General features: G+C 37.5%; 1 protein-coding gene across 3 annotated transcripts in view; it reads right to left on the bottom strand.

The window, feature by feature from the left end:
- Nucleotides 1-11,907, bottom strand: part of LOC121320815 (rho guanine nucleotide exchange factor 7-like) — a 42,202-nt gene extending 30,295 nt beyond the window's left edge. For 2 of the 3 annotated variants that reach the window (XM_041259472.1, XM_041259470.1), the window contains exons 1-4: nucleotides 11,485-11,907; nucleotides 9,372-9,455; nucleotides 2,411-2,495; nucleotides 478-608 (exon numbers count right to left, since the gene is read on the bottom strand). In XM_041259472.1, coding sequence (XP_041115406.1) covers nucleotides 478-608; nucleotides 2,411-2,495; nucleotides 9,372-9,455; nucleotides 11,485-11,649 — 465 coding nt within the window. In that variant the 5' untranslated portion in view covers nucleotides 11,650-11,907. Of the gene's footprint in view, nucleotides 1-477; nucleotides 609-1,801; nucleotides 1,841-2,410; nucleotides 2,496-9,371; nucleotides 9,456-11,484 lie in introns of those variants that run through there. The other variant, XM_041259471.1, reaches the window with a different exon arrangement.
- Nucleotides 11,908-12,253: the final 346 nt, after the last annotated feature.

Raw genomic sequence — 12,253 nt, 5'->3', positions numbered from 1 at the left:
TTGTAGTTTATTACAATTTGGAATGTTTCCCTCCTGGTACGCTCCACTTTAAAACAAACTCCAGAGAGCTGCAACAGCAGATGCACAATGTGTTAACCTCCAAGAGCACTATACAGTAAATCTTCTTCCAACAGAAAGGCTTTCTGTCAAAACATTTAAGTGCCATGATTTTGGATTACCCAAAAACAGACTTGTTCAAAAACACACCACTACTTTTTAAGTTAACCTAGTTATCTTAGGTGTTAGAAATTATTTGTACATCTCGCTTGGTGTTGGTGAATACACAAGTCTAGAGTCAGGTGGAACTGAGGAACAAGGAGGGCAAGTTGCTTTCCACAGCAGAACTACGTACACTTGGCCAAAGTACTGTGGGATCAAAATAACTTTACTGAAGTTCTCACAGTAAAAGTATCAAATATTTTTTAAAAATATATATCTCCGAGAACCAACAACCAGCTGAAATGTGTCCAAACTTACCAAACTTCGATACTGGCTCTGAAACAGCTTTGACGTTCTGCTAAGGGAAGGCTGGGATCCAAGGGAATCGAAGGACTTGATCCGATGAGAGGAGTGGCGAGCACATACAGAATCACTGCCAACACCAATATCTGGAAAAGGAAGATCACAAGTTACTTTCCCATAACAAGGTATGTCAGGTTAGGTACTGTACATACAGTACATATTCCCCATCAAGCAAATAAATAACATATTACAACTGTCAGGGCCCTATTCACAAAGCTTTAACTCATACCTAGGAACCATTGTCCAGTTTTTCGGAAATATGCTTGGACATTTGTTATTATGTAGGGTGTATATAGGTCATTGTTACCACCTTTATTATGAAGACGTCTTGTCAAACAATTGCTAAAGAGTTTATTTTTAAAATGTCTGTGTGACGGAAAGATGAGTTCTGGTGATGAATCTTCCTCCCGACCTGTGAGGGCGCTAAAGAACGGGAGGAGAAGTATCTGGAAGGGCAGGCCTGACAGTTTGTTTCCGGGTCAGGGAAGTGGGTCAGCCTGGAGAGAAGCGCGACTCTGTTGTAAGACCGTATTGATTTGAAAGGTAAACGAGAGGCAGCTGCAAGTAATAAGGCAGCTGCAACCGTTTACCTCGACATCATGCGGGATTACATATAGGGGCCAGGGTAACGCTGATCTTCTCCTTCGTTTGGGTTAACGTTAGGACAGAAGGACTGAGAGAGGAGCTCTCAGAGAGTATTTGTGAAGAGTGTTGTATGTGCTGTGTGTTATTTTCTGTCTGTCTGTAATTGTCTGTCTTTGTCGCACTAATAGACAGTTAACGCACATCTCCGGAGCTGTCGAAAGGAGAGCACTATCCGGAGCACCACTGCACTGAGCACCTGCATGTTTTCGATCACCCAGGACTGGTGACCGTACCGTTGTTTTTGTTCGGGACTGTGCCCTTGTTTTCATTATCCCTGTGCTTTACACATTGTTGTGTATTGCCGGGGATTTATTATTTTTGACGGTCGCCAGACCTGGAAAAGAGCAATAAAGCACTTATTCACTGAATCACTGTTGTCTGTTCATCACTCCTGCACCGCATCACTGCGACATCTGTTCCCCTTACCAACCACTTTGCCACAGTCTGCCACTTTATGAGAGAGGGGCTTCAATATTAATCCAGTCTGTTTTTTTTTTGCTTAGTCCATCAAACCCGACCGTATTAAGAATTCGTGCCATTGGAGTGGCTGGGGTGACACGAAACCCAAGAAGCCTTTGTTGACAGGCAGTTTGTTATTACATTTAACTACAATATATTTTAAATCAGCCCTCACCCTCTCTTCTCCCCCAGAGGTCTGTTGTAACTGCAAGCAAGAGAAACGCAAAGCTAAAAATAACTCCCGCTTAATTGCAACAGGGTTGTATACAAATGTTTGTATAATAGCAACAGCATGTACCATGAACACATCAGTGATATAAGCAAAGGAAACATTATTTCACAAGAATACACAAAAACTTACTTATCCTTTGTTTTAACATGCTTCTTCTAGGTGCTTTTCCCAGCACCAAAGCAAATTTAACTAACTGACTACTGCTCTAGTTTCCAGACATACACCTGTACCATTGGGGGTGGGGGAGGGGCGTAGTGTGTTGGGTTATTAGCACATCTATTTTAACTGGCCAACAGCAAAAAGGCATCTTTTCAAATTGTTGCTCAGGTTTCTCTTTTAGTAAATGTATAATACATCTAATTATAATCACAAAGGTACTAGCGGCCTGAAAAAAAAAAAAAAGTAAAGGTTTATTATTTAGGAACCAATTACCATTATCTGCACACATATTTCACAAAAACTTGCACAACATGGAGAGAAGAGAAAACAATGTGCATGCCCACTCAGCCTGTTACTCCCAGTAACCCAAATGCAAAAACACAATCCCCTTACCTGCTGTTACTTTATTTAGAGCCACCAGGGAATTCAAGACCTTGCTGAAGCTCTGCCCCTGATACAGGTCATTTGCATCAAACGTCTACAGAGGGGCAGAAAAACAGAATGCTTTTATTAAGTAGTACAGAAACACATGAAATCAAATAGATCAATTTACTATCGGAAACATGATGATTGTATTTATTAATTCTGTCCTGCAGAGAATTGTCTGTTTTTTTAAGGCTTGGATTATCGCCAATGCAAGATATGTCTACCGTTTCCTGACTCTTTAAAAGTCACAATAACATTCAGATCTTCCATTGCAACACAGGTTTGAAAATGTCTACCCGCACTTTGCAATGACCAAACTGCACAATCAAATTTAAATCCCAAATCCTTCAACTTCAATATTAAATATTATCTCTATTATTTATGTAAATAAGGAAAGTTTACCAAAAATGTAATACAGTACACTGTAAAAACAAACAAACAAAAAAAAAGGATTGCAAGACCAACTTTCATTGTGCTATGCGACTGTAGTTAGCGTCTAGCGTAGCCCAGCACAAAAAAAAAAAAAAGAACAGGACGCCAAAGCCTTCACATTTCCTGTTATTCTTCTCCTGTCTATATGGGATTACATCAAGTGTGCAATATCAAAGGCTCAAAGTAAAACCCAGAAAAGGAATGGCTCAATACAGAGCTATTGTGGACGTTTGACAACTAAATTCATACATTAATATAACTGAATGAAGAGCATTTAATGACAATCTGTTGTTGCTGGGAAATTTGCAGTTAAACAAAACACACTCTGTAAATACTACACAGATTTCAGAACATCTTCCAGCCTGTCAAAAAATGCTTCTGAAAATAAGAGTTACAAAGCTATGTTTAATAACTCAATCGAATTAGCCTGCAGTTTCTTTTTTAGCCTCCTAGTCATGGTTACCATTTGAAATAATAACTTGCACTCAAGACACATTTGAAATCTTCAAGCACAAGGTGAGTCAGAGAGAGTATTACAGCATCTCGAGGGTAGAAAACCATGAAAGCATTTTAAGGCTGTTTTTCTAGTGAAGCCTCATTTTCCCATCCAAGCATCTTCCCACTTCACAATGTGAACACTTTTGCCCATTTTGTGAACTGTGGCGAGTGTCTCTGGAGGGCTACAGGTATGTGGGACTGTCACAGAGACGGCCGAAGTGGGCGGCGTCAGAACCAGGAAAAGGAATGAAATACACAAAACACAGGACGGATGAAATGAAATGATGATGGCGCTGGCTGGCGCCGGTTTATTGTAAAATAAAAGGTTTAAACAAACACGAAAACACAGGACACGGCACTTCGCGCCAAAATAAATAGACAAACAAAACGAATAGACACGGACAAAACACAGAGTGGACGAACGCTACACAAACAATTGAAATCTATATTTACACTTACCTATCTCTATCTCTATCTCCCGTTCTCCACTCTCGAACACCCAACCCCGAGTATGTGACAACGTGCATCTATATATACTATTGTGCTGGGATTCAATTACCAATTAATTATTCACTTGAATCCCAGCACGTGAATTAATAAAGTGCAATTCCCCGTGCTCACATATTACTACATTTTACTTGCAAGTGAAGTGCTGTGCAATCCTCGTGCCTAAATACACATATACATTTTAAACACTCGTGTTACACAGACCCGTTTATATCCTGTGTACCAATGTCTATACACCAACATTTAAACACACCACACGCAACACATAACAGATAATATACACAGGGGTGGAAACTTTGTCATAGGGACATAATGTTACACAGGAGGCTAAATGATGACATATCTTTGTTTTCTACTTTGCAAGCATTACCCTCTAATCCCAAAGCAGGAAACTGAACTTACTTCTTAAACCATGCTGGCTAGATAGGAAGAATGCTGTGAAGCCTGAATCCAATATATTATTAATTATTATTATTAAAACAAACAAAAAAACAAAAACACACAACATGTAAACTGCAGCAGAGATCCTAGTGTGCCGCAGAATGACATCCATATCTTTTGTGTGTGATTTTGTTTACTCTTTATCAACATATAAATGAATCTTCTTCACTCTAATCTTTTTGATGGTGCTGCCGATCATATAGTACATGTTTAAGCTGATTTATTTCTGAAATTTGGAGCCACGGTCAAAGATCCATTTATTTCTAGAGGCAGTCAGCTTTCTGTTCTTATTTAAGGTGGATAGAGATTGAGGTTTTGCTGTCAGGAGTTTTGGATGTTATTTGTTTTCGTTTTTTTACAGAGAAGGTAAAATTGATTTCCAGGACAGAATTTGCTGTTAACTTGGTACAAAAATAGCTAAATTTTTAGCTAAATAATTCCAATAATGTGGAGCCGCTCAGAATAGGATTTCCCACAGAACAGGTTTAATCTTCAAGGTGTATTATGGAGTAACTCAATTGTAGAACCAGGCTCCAACAGGTCATTACAAGTACAGTATGCACCACAGGGAGTGGCAACAGCATCACTACTATTTGTTAAGCTTTTGAATTCTGTAACGGCAATATTTTGTTTGTCTTTCTATGTCAAGTCTCATATGTTCAGGAAACTTCAGTCACATATTTAGTTTTTTGTATATCCCTTGAAAACTGATCCCAACGCATGTGGCAAAAACGACAACCAAGTCTCTTTTGTGGTTAAAAAATATACCTTTTCAGTTTTACAATTAAATATATATTTAAGTAAAAACATTGAAATATGGCATGTTAGTCTGAAAAGGTACAGAACGCTTTGCAACATTAGTCAGTTATGTTTTAACGGCTTCAGTTGGTTCCTAGGAAAGTGCCAATTGTCTCCTACTGAAAGCCCTTAAAGTTCACAAGGTTACAACAACACTGCCTCCATACAGACCTACGAAGCCATCATAGGCTCTCATGCTCAAAACTTTCTCAAAATTTATCGAAACTCAACTAAGCCAGGCACAGTATTATTAAAGAATAATTGTTAACTTATGTATTCCCTGCTCCATAATCTAGATGTCTGACTATAAAAACAATATTTAGATGGTAGGCATTTTTTATGATGTACAAGTCAATACCCCTTTCACACACAAATGCCGCTACTGAGATTGTGCAATCTATGCCAGTATAATACTGTCATAACCCTTTCATACAGCACAAGGCATCATGAGAGAGTGTAACTTTCAAACCTGTCAACAGTTTTCTGGCAACGGTTGTATCTACATTCACACATCACGTTGGCAATTCACCCATAAATTACAGCATCACGCGCTGTCCTTTCTGTTTCTGAATCCACCTCCTCGAAGTTCATTCCTTAACTTCTTCCGGGCTTCAATTACTACCTTGTTCTTGATCAGTCATTTTATTTGAAAAAAATAAAAATAAAACGTGTAACACAAACAACAAAAAGACCCAACGCGTCTGGTATACAGTCACGGCCGGCACAGTATTTCACACAGGCAGTTAAGCCAGCTCAGAGGCGGCATAAAATATGACGGTTCTGTGACGGTGCGGGCAATTCACACAAAAAATACTGCATCACTGCCAGTTCTGAGCCGTCATTACTCCTCTGTGTGAAAGGGGCATTAGTTAAACAGGTAAAACATTTTGCAAGAAGGGAATCTGAGGCATTGCATGTCACGTGAACCCAACATAACAGTCGGTTACTAGACTTGCAGTTGATTTATTTGAAAGAAAGCCCCTATGGTTTAAGAATGTGACACAACTCATTTCACCACTGAATACAATGACAGACGTTTAATCTAACTGTTTGTCAAAGAACGTCACTAAGTTTCTTTTAACAGTATCACCTGACATTCTACCGTGGAGTGTTTTATATGGATGCCATGTTCAGAACTCATCTATGTTATAATTGAGAAAAGTCACTCCAGGATGTGCATTGTTGTGAATAATCACAATTGTTGGGAGATGGAGGCACAGAGCAGGACATGTGCACTTATTCAGTACAATGCACAGGTTTACAATGCGTTTACAGTGCCCTGGTTTAGTACTTAAATGTTGTTGCTTCTGGTGGACCTCTTACAGCAACACTTCTTGTCATCCCAACCAAGACCATTTCAAAACAACCTCTAATAAAAGAGAAGCCAACACAATCCAGTGGGGTGATCTTACGAAGGAGTGCAAGGCTACCACCCAGTTCTCTAAAGCAACAATCTCATGGTTACTGGAGTTATTCTGAGATTCTGAAACTCCTGAAATCTCTTGGATCTTGAGAATTTCATTGAAATGAATTAACGAGATCTAAATAGTATTAAAATTGACTCCACAGCTGCCATTGTGCAATAGATTGCAATAGATTGCAATAGACACAATCTCCTAAAACTTTACAGTATCAAATGTCTTACAGTATCTTTTAAAATAGAATATTTAAAGCCATTAATTTGGCTTTAAAAGGAAAAACTGTCATGTCGTGCAACAATATACCCAAAACACATTACATGACTTACAGCATTAAAGTAAAAGAAGAGTAAACTGCAATAAAAAAATCGATGCTCTTGTTTGGATGAAATCAAAAGGTTTTTCTAAGACTCAATGTAATAAAAGCAGACTACATTGCTACACAGACGAATGCTGAGGGACACCTTGCTTTGTTTACATCCAGCAGGACAGCATCGCTCTGCAGGATAACTACTACAGAACCCTTCAACTACAAGAGGGTGCCTGTGAAGGCTGCTCAGCCAGGACGGTCACATGACCCATAGTCACTGGGCGGCCAGGATTTCAGAAGCAACAGCAGTTGGTTAATTTAGGGCATGTTGATCCCAACCAGTTTAAGGGATGTTGATCCCCTATCTGCGCTCCTGTGCACCCACACATGTAACGACCCACACATGTAACAAATCCCTGTTACACTCAAAATACAATCTGTGTTTTCACCTGATTTTAGGAGCTGCACTTTTGTTGCCTGCCAGACACACACGCAGGCTAGACCAGCATCAGTATCATCTAGTGCTCAGCTCTGTGTTGCCAGCAATACAACAGGACTTGTCCAAACTAGCCAATCACTTGATGGAGCTGGTTCTTTCTTCTTTAACGACAATTTGAAGAATCTAGACTTAGTTACATATGTCTGTCACAGGTAACTACAACTGAAGAGCAGCTCCGGAGCTCATGAAAAGCACAACTGACAATATTTGAATTATTGCAAGAACAAGAACTCTAAATGCTTTCCACATCACATAAAAAGGGGATGATATATATATATATATATATATATATATATATATATATATATATATATATATATATATATATATATATATATATATATTTTTTTTTTTTTTTTTTTTTTTTTTTTTTTAAAGATTCAAGCTAATTGTTACGAACACTGTATGGTTAAGGTGGGAATTACCTCCTACCTGTAGTTTTGCAAGAACCAGACGTTCAGACAGTTGAGTCAGTTCCTATGGAAGCAGACAGTCCTGGTTACTGTGAAACTGTCTCTTGTGCACACTACTTGACTCTAAGCCAGACAAACTGATTAATACTGATTCTTCCTCACATAGATACCCTGGGCCGCTGTTTCATATCATACGCATTGGTCTGGTCCTTTAGAAAAAGCCTTTCCTTTTCTTAAAGATGGGAAACTCTGACCCGTGTACAATACCTTTCATTAAAGTCAAAGAAAACAGCATTAAGTTCAACTATAATCCCAGTGTCTGTTGAAAATCTCCCATTTTGTTTGTCACATGGTAGTCCGTGGCAAAGGCCTAGGAAAAGTTTGGTTTCTATTTATTACCCTTTTAATATCCCATTATGTGTGCTTTGTATCTTGTTGATCATATTTTCCCATGCTAACTATTCTAGCAAAATGTGGTGATGAAAAGACTCCTCAAGACCAATTGTGGGGAAGCATATGCTTACCTTAGCGATAGAATATTCCTTTAAGAATACACGTCTGTCCCAATAGTTATTGACTGTAATCCTTTAAGAATACACATGTCTGTCCCAACCAATAGTTTCTTAAAAAAAGGGAGAGTCTGTATTTCTCTGATAGTAGAGTTGCCATCTTTAAGGATTAACGTGATGGACTTTTACCATCTGCTTATTTCTACAATGAGTAAACAATGTGCATGGGTGATAACTGGACAGATTGTGCATTGCTGGAATATATCATCAGGCTAAATCTTTGTCTAATATAACTGAAGCATTACAGGAAGCATGTGAAATGTTTTTTTTGTTCACACTTTGCATTTTCCAGGCTATTCTGCATTGTTAAAAGTACAAACTGATGCACTGAAACAACACTGTGAAACAAAAGGCATAATCTTTAACTGTAAAACTACGGTCTGACTAAAGGTAAACTCTTACATTCAGCCCCAATCCTCCTGCCAGCAACACACACCAACAATAACTATCTTGGTTGCATTTTAAGTTCTAAAACGTATGTAGCCCAAGGAAAGAAACTACCTGCACCTCCTCTCTTTCTGTCTTGAATTTTATGTACTGCAAAATATAGCTTTACAAAATGCATGTGATGTCCTACAGTAAAAACACTTAAGACGATTTAATGACGTATGATAAAAAATAAATAAAAGAAAAAATAAATTAAAATATAAGATCTTGGTTAAATGCAAATTAGCACATCAAAACATTCGTGGCTCTCTGGCAACTTTAATGCAACATATTACTTACTATACAATTGTACTCTACAAACCGTATAACGACAACAAAAAGCCTATTTATTCATACAAAGGTTAGAGATTACTGTTGTGATCTAAATTATCGACAACAAAACACCCTGCTTACTGCCTACACACAGAGGCCTGCAGCTGCACAGCAAAAACAGCAGTCGCCGGCATTGCTATTCCAATGCATCGCTCTCGGCAATGCGATAACCTACAGGGACCCCAGTCCCCTTTGTTGTGTATTCGTGTTGCGCATAAACACGAGTGAAGTTCACAACAGTGAAACAGCAACAAACAAACAAAGACAGTAAAGCAGAAACCTACCTCCACTCTGAAAGAGGCACAACCTTTCAGAAACTCTCTGATATTGCTCAGGCACTCGCTCTCGTTCCTGGGCTCCTGGTAAACCTACACAAGGGAAATATGTTCACTTAAAATATGCGGTTTATCGACAGTTTATTTATTGATTGATTGATTGATTGTATTTCAGGTAACATAGCTCTCCTTGAAGAAGTGGAAGTGGGAACTGAAAAAAGGAAATGACGTTACACTGATATGATTCCACAATCACACTGGTGAAAGAACAAGGGAGCGAACAGCATGAAGAAAGCACACAAGGAATGCCAGTTCATTTCTCTGATATCTCAAGTACAGCAGCTCTTAAAAGAAAACATTTTTACTGCTTCCCATAACCTGACCTAAGCGTTTTAATACATTCAAGTATTAGTATTGCAACACGGTCATGTTAATTGCACTAATACTTTATACTTTTTTTTTTTTTTTTTTTTTTAATGAAGTCAACGTTAAGCATCTTTCTATTAAACTACAAGAATAATTCTAGCTGTGAAATTCGTAACAATATAAAATTTTGTATATAAAACACATTTGTCGATATCTCTTCTTTGCAGTATTTCGCCGTTTAGCGTATTGCACTTATTTTCATGAAACAGGCCTTGTTTACAGTCATGTTTGTTTACCGTACAAAAACAAAACAAAAAAAAGTTTTGGTCAGGGACACAAGCTTTACATGCCTGGCGCTTTTTAATCATTCTAATTAAATATGCTGTCTATTGATATAGGTGAAGCATGACCGACTTTCTTCTTTTACTGCATAAACCTATGTGTATATATGCATGTTGGTGAATCCTACAGTTTGAATTCCAGATCCATGTGCAGTGGCATTATCATTCCACTCACCTTTCTCTTTTTGTCAACTTTGCATGATACCATGTGCATCAACCAGAAGCCCCTGGTTCGACCACACACCCATACATCTAATGTAATCAGTTCCATACAGCTAGGTACATTTCCGCCTGTCGCAATTTTTCAATGTGCACACGTGACACCGGCTGCCATGTTATGTAATTTCGGTTAAAGCCAATCTAATTTACACTACTATATGCTTTTTTTATATAGTAAATACACAACTTAATATAATTGTTATAGTTAATAGTAATAGAAGAATTTAATAAATAATAATAATAATAATAATAATAATAATAATAATAATAATAATAATCTATAAGCTGTTTCAGATTAAACACCAAATCTGTTTTAATATCATAATAAAGTGTGCTATTAAGTCTGTTAATATAACATTAAAAACGTGTATTGATATATAATAAGTTATTCTATAAGTATATCTATAAATGAACATAATATACATACTAGATATAATTTTTACTAGTTTTCTTTTTTTTTGTTTGTTTGTTTTTTTTTAATACAACACAACAACATATAACATTCTTTGTGAAAAATTGGAACATGACCGTTACTCGACTTCTACAAAGAATACTCGTGCAAATGATAACGTGAACGTGTTCTATATAACAAAATAATATTACTGTTTAAATATATTATACCGTTTCTTAAACATTTTCGAGGTTCAGGATGTGTGTGTGCATTCCCAGTCAATGGCGGCCTGATCGTGCAGCGTCGTTTTTCCTGTTCCCCTAAAAAGAATCAAGTCCCTGTTGATGAGACGCAAATGTGTCCTGCCAAAGTGTTTTTTTAATGAGGACCTATGCATATTCATTCTACATTATTGTTATAACGTTACATTTAATTACTTCTACACGATACCACTATATTTATATTTTTTAAAAGGTTCACATATTTCCATTAGTTTATTATTATTATTATTATTATTATTATTATTATTATTATTATTATTTTTTTTTGTTTTTTTTTGTTTTTTGGGGGTTTTTTTTAAGCATCATAACATACAGGTCGCATTAACTATTAGGGTAAAGCCTCCACGCATTTTTTGACATCTGGGCTGTATCGCAGGAGTCTGGGACAATGAACCTCGGGCACAACCTCAAAACAATCAATATGATATGGGTTGCAAATGGATAGGTTACTCTGTGTGTAAGGTCGATAGGGCTGTACTAAAAAAAACAACAGGGTTGGGCAAAATAAAGATAAATGTCCTTACTTTTTCGATACAGCCAGGGCGCAATCGGTCCAACAATCTGCAAAGGACCACCCCATCTTTAAGAGACGATTGCAAAAAGCCTTCGGGGTCCGAGACGGTTTTTTTCGGCGACTCTAGTACCCCCAGAGTGATGAGCCAGGTAACGGTCTGTTCTGCGGAATTCATAGCTGTTTACACGTTGAAAATCCAACCGGGAAAAATGGGGGGGAAACAATAAATGTGGATTTTTTTTTTAAACATTTGCTGTCTGCATTGGTCTGAGATTTGGGGCAGAGACTGCAATTGATCCCTCCTTCTCCATGTAGATGCCGATGATGACGATTTGCGTTTGAAAATCCTGTAGGTCCAGTTCTTCGCTCCCCTCTGGGTTTTGGCAAGCTGTCAAATGCCTTCCTCTACAACACACAACCTGCAATGCACACAGCAGCGATCTTCTGGCAGATGACATCACTGGCTTCGCACAGTGATAGCCACGTACATCCCTCACAAAGATATATTTGCATTCTAGTGGAATTTGCATTCAGGGCTTAACATTGAAGTGGGTCTTAGCAAAATACCGGTACCGATGTTAACGTATTTATCTTGATCTGTAAATATATAATATATATATATATATATATATATATATATATATATATATATATATATATATATATATATATATATATATTTAAAATACTGGGAAGCAAGTGCTGACTTATAATTTTATTTTTGTACCTTGAAAAAAAAAGCATGCAAATGTACGTTTAAAAGCAAATAAATTAATGAA

Source organism: Polyodon spathula, chromosome 9 (genome assembly GCF_017654505.1).
Source record: "Polyodon spathula isolate WHYD16114869_AA chromosome 9, ASM1765450v1, whole genome shotgun sequence".
Classification (NCBI taxonomy): domain Eukaryota; kingdom Metazoa; phylum Chordata; class Actinopteri; order Acipenseriformes; family Polyodontidae; genus Polyodon; species Polyodon spathula.
This window is presented reverse-complemented; position numbering and strand designations above follow the sequence as displayed.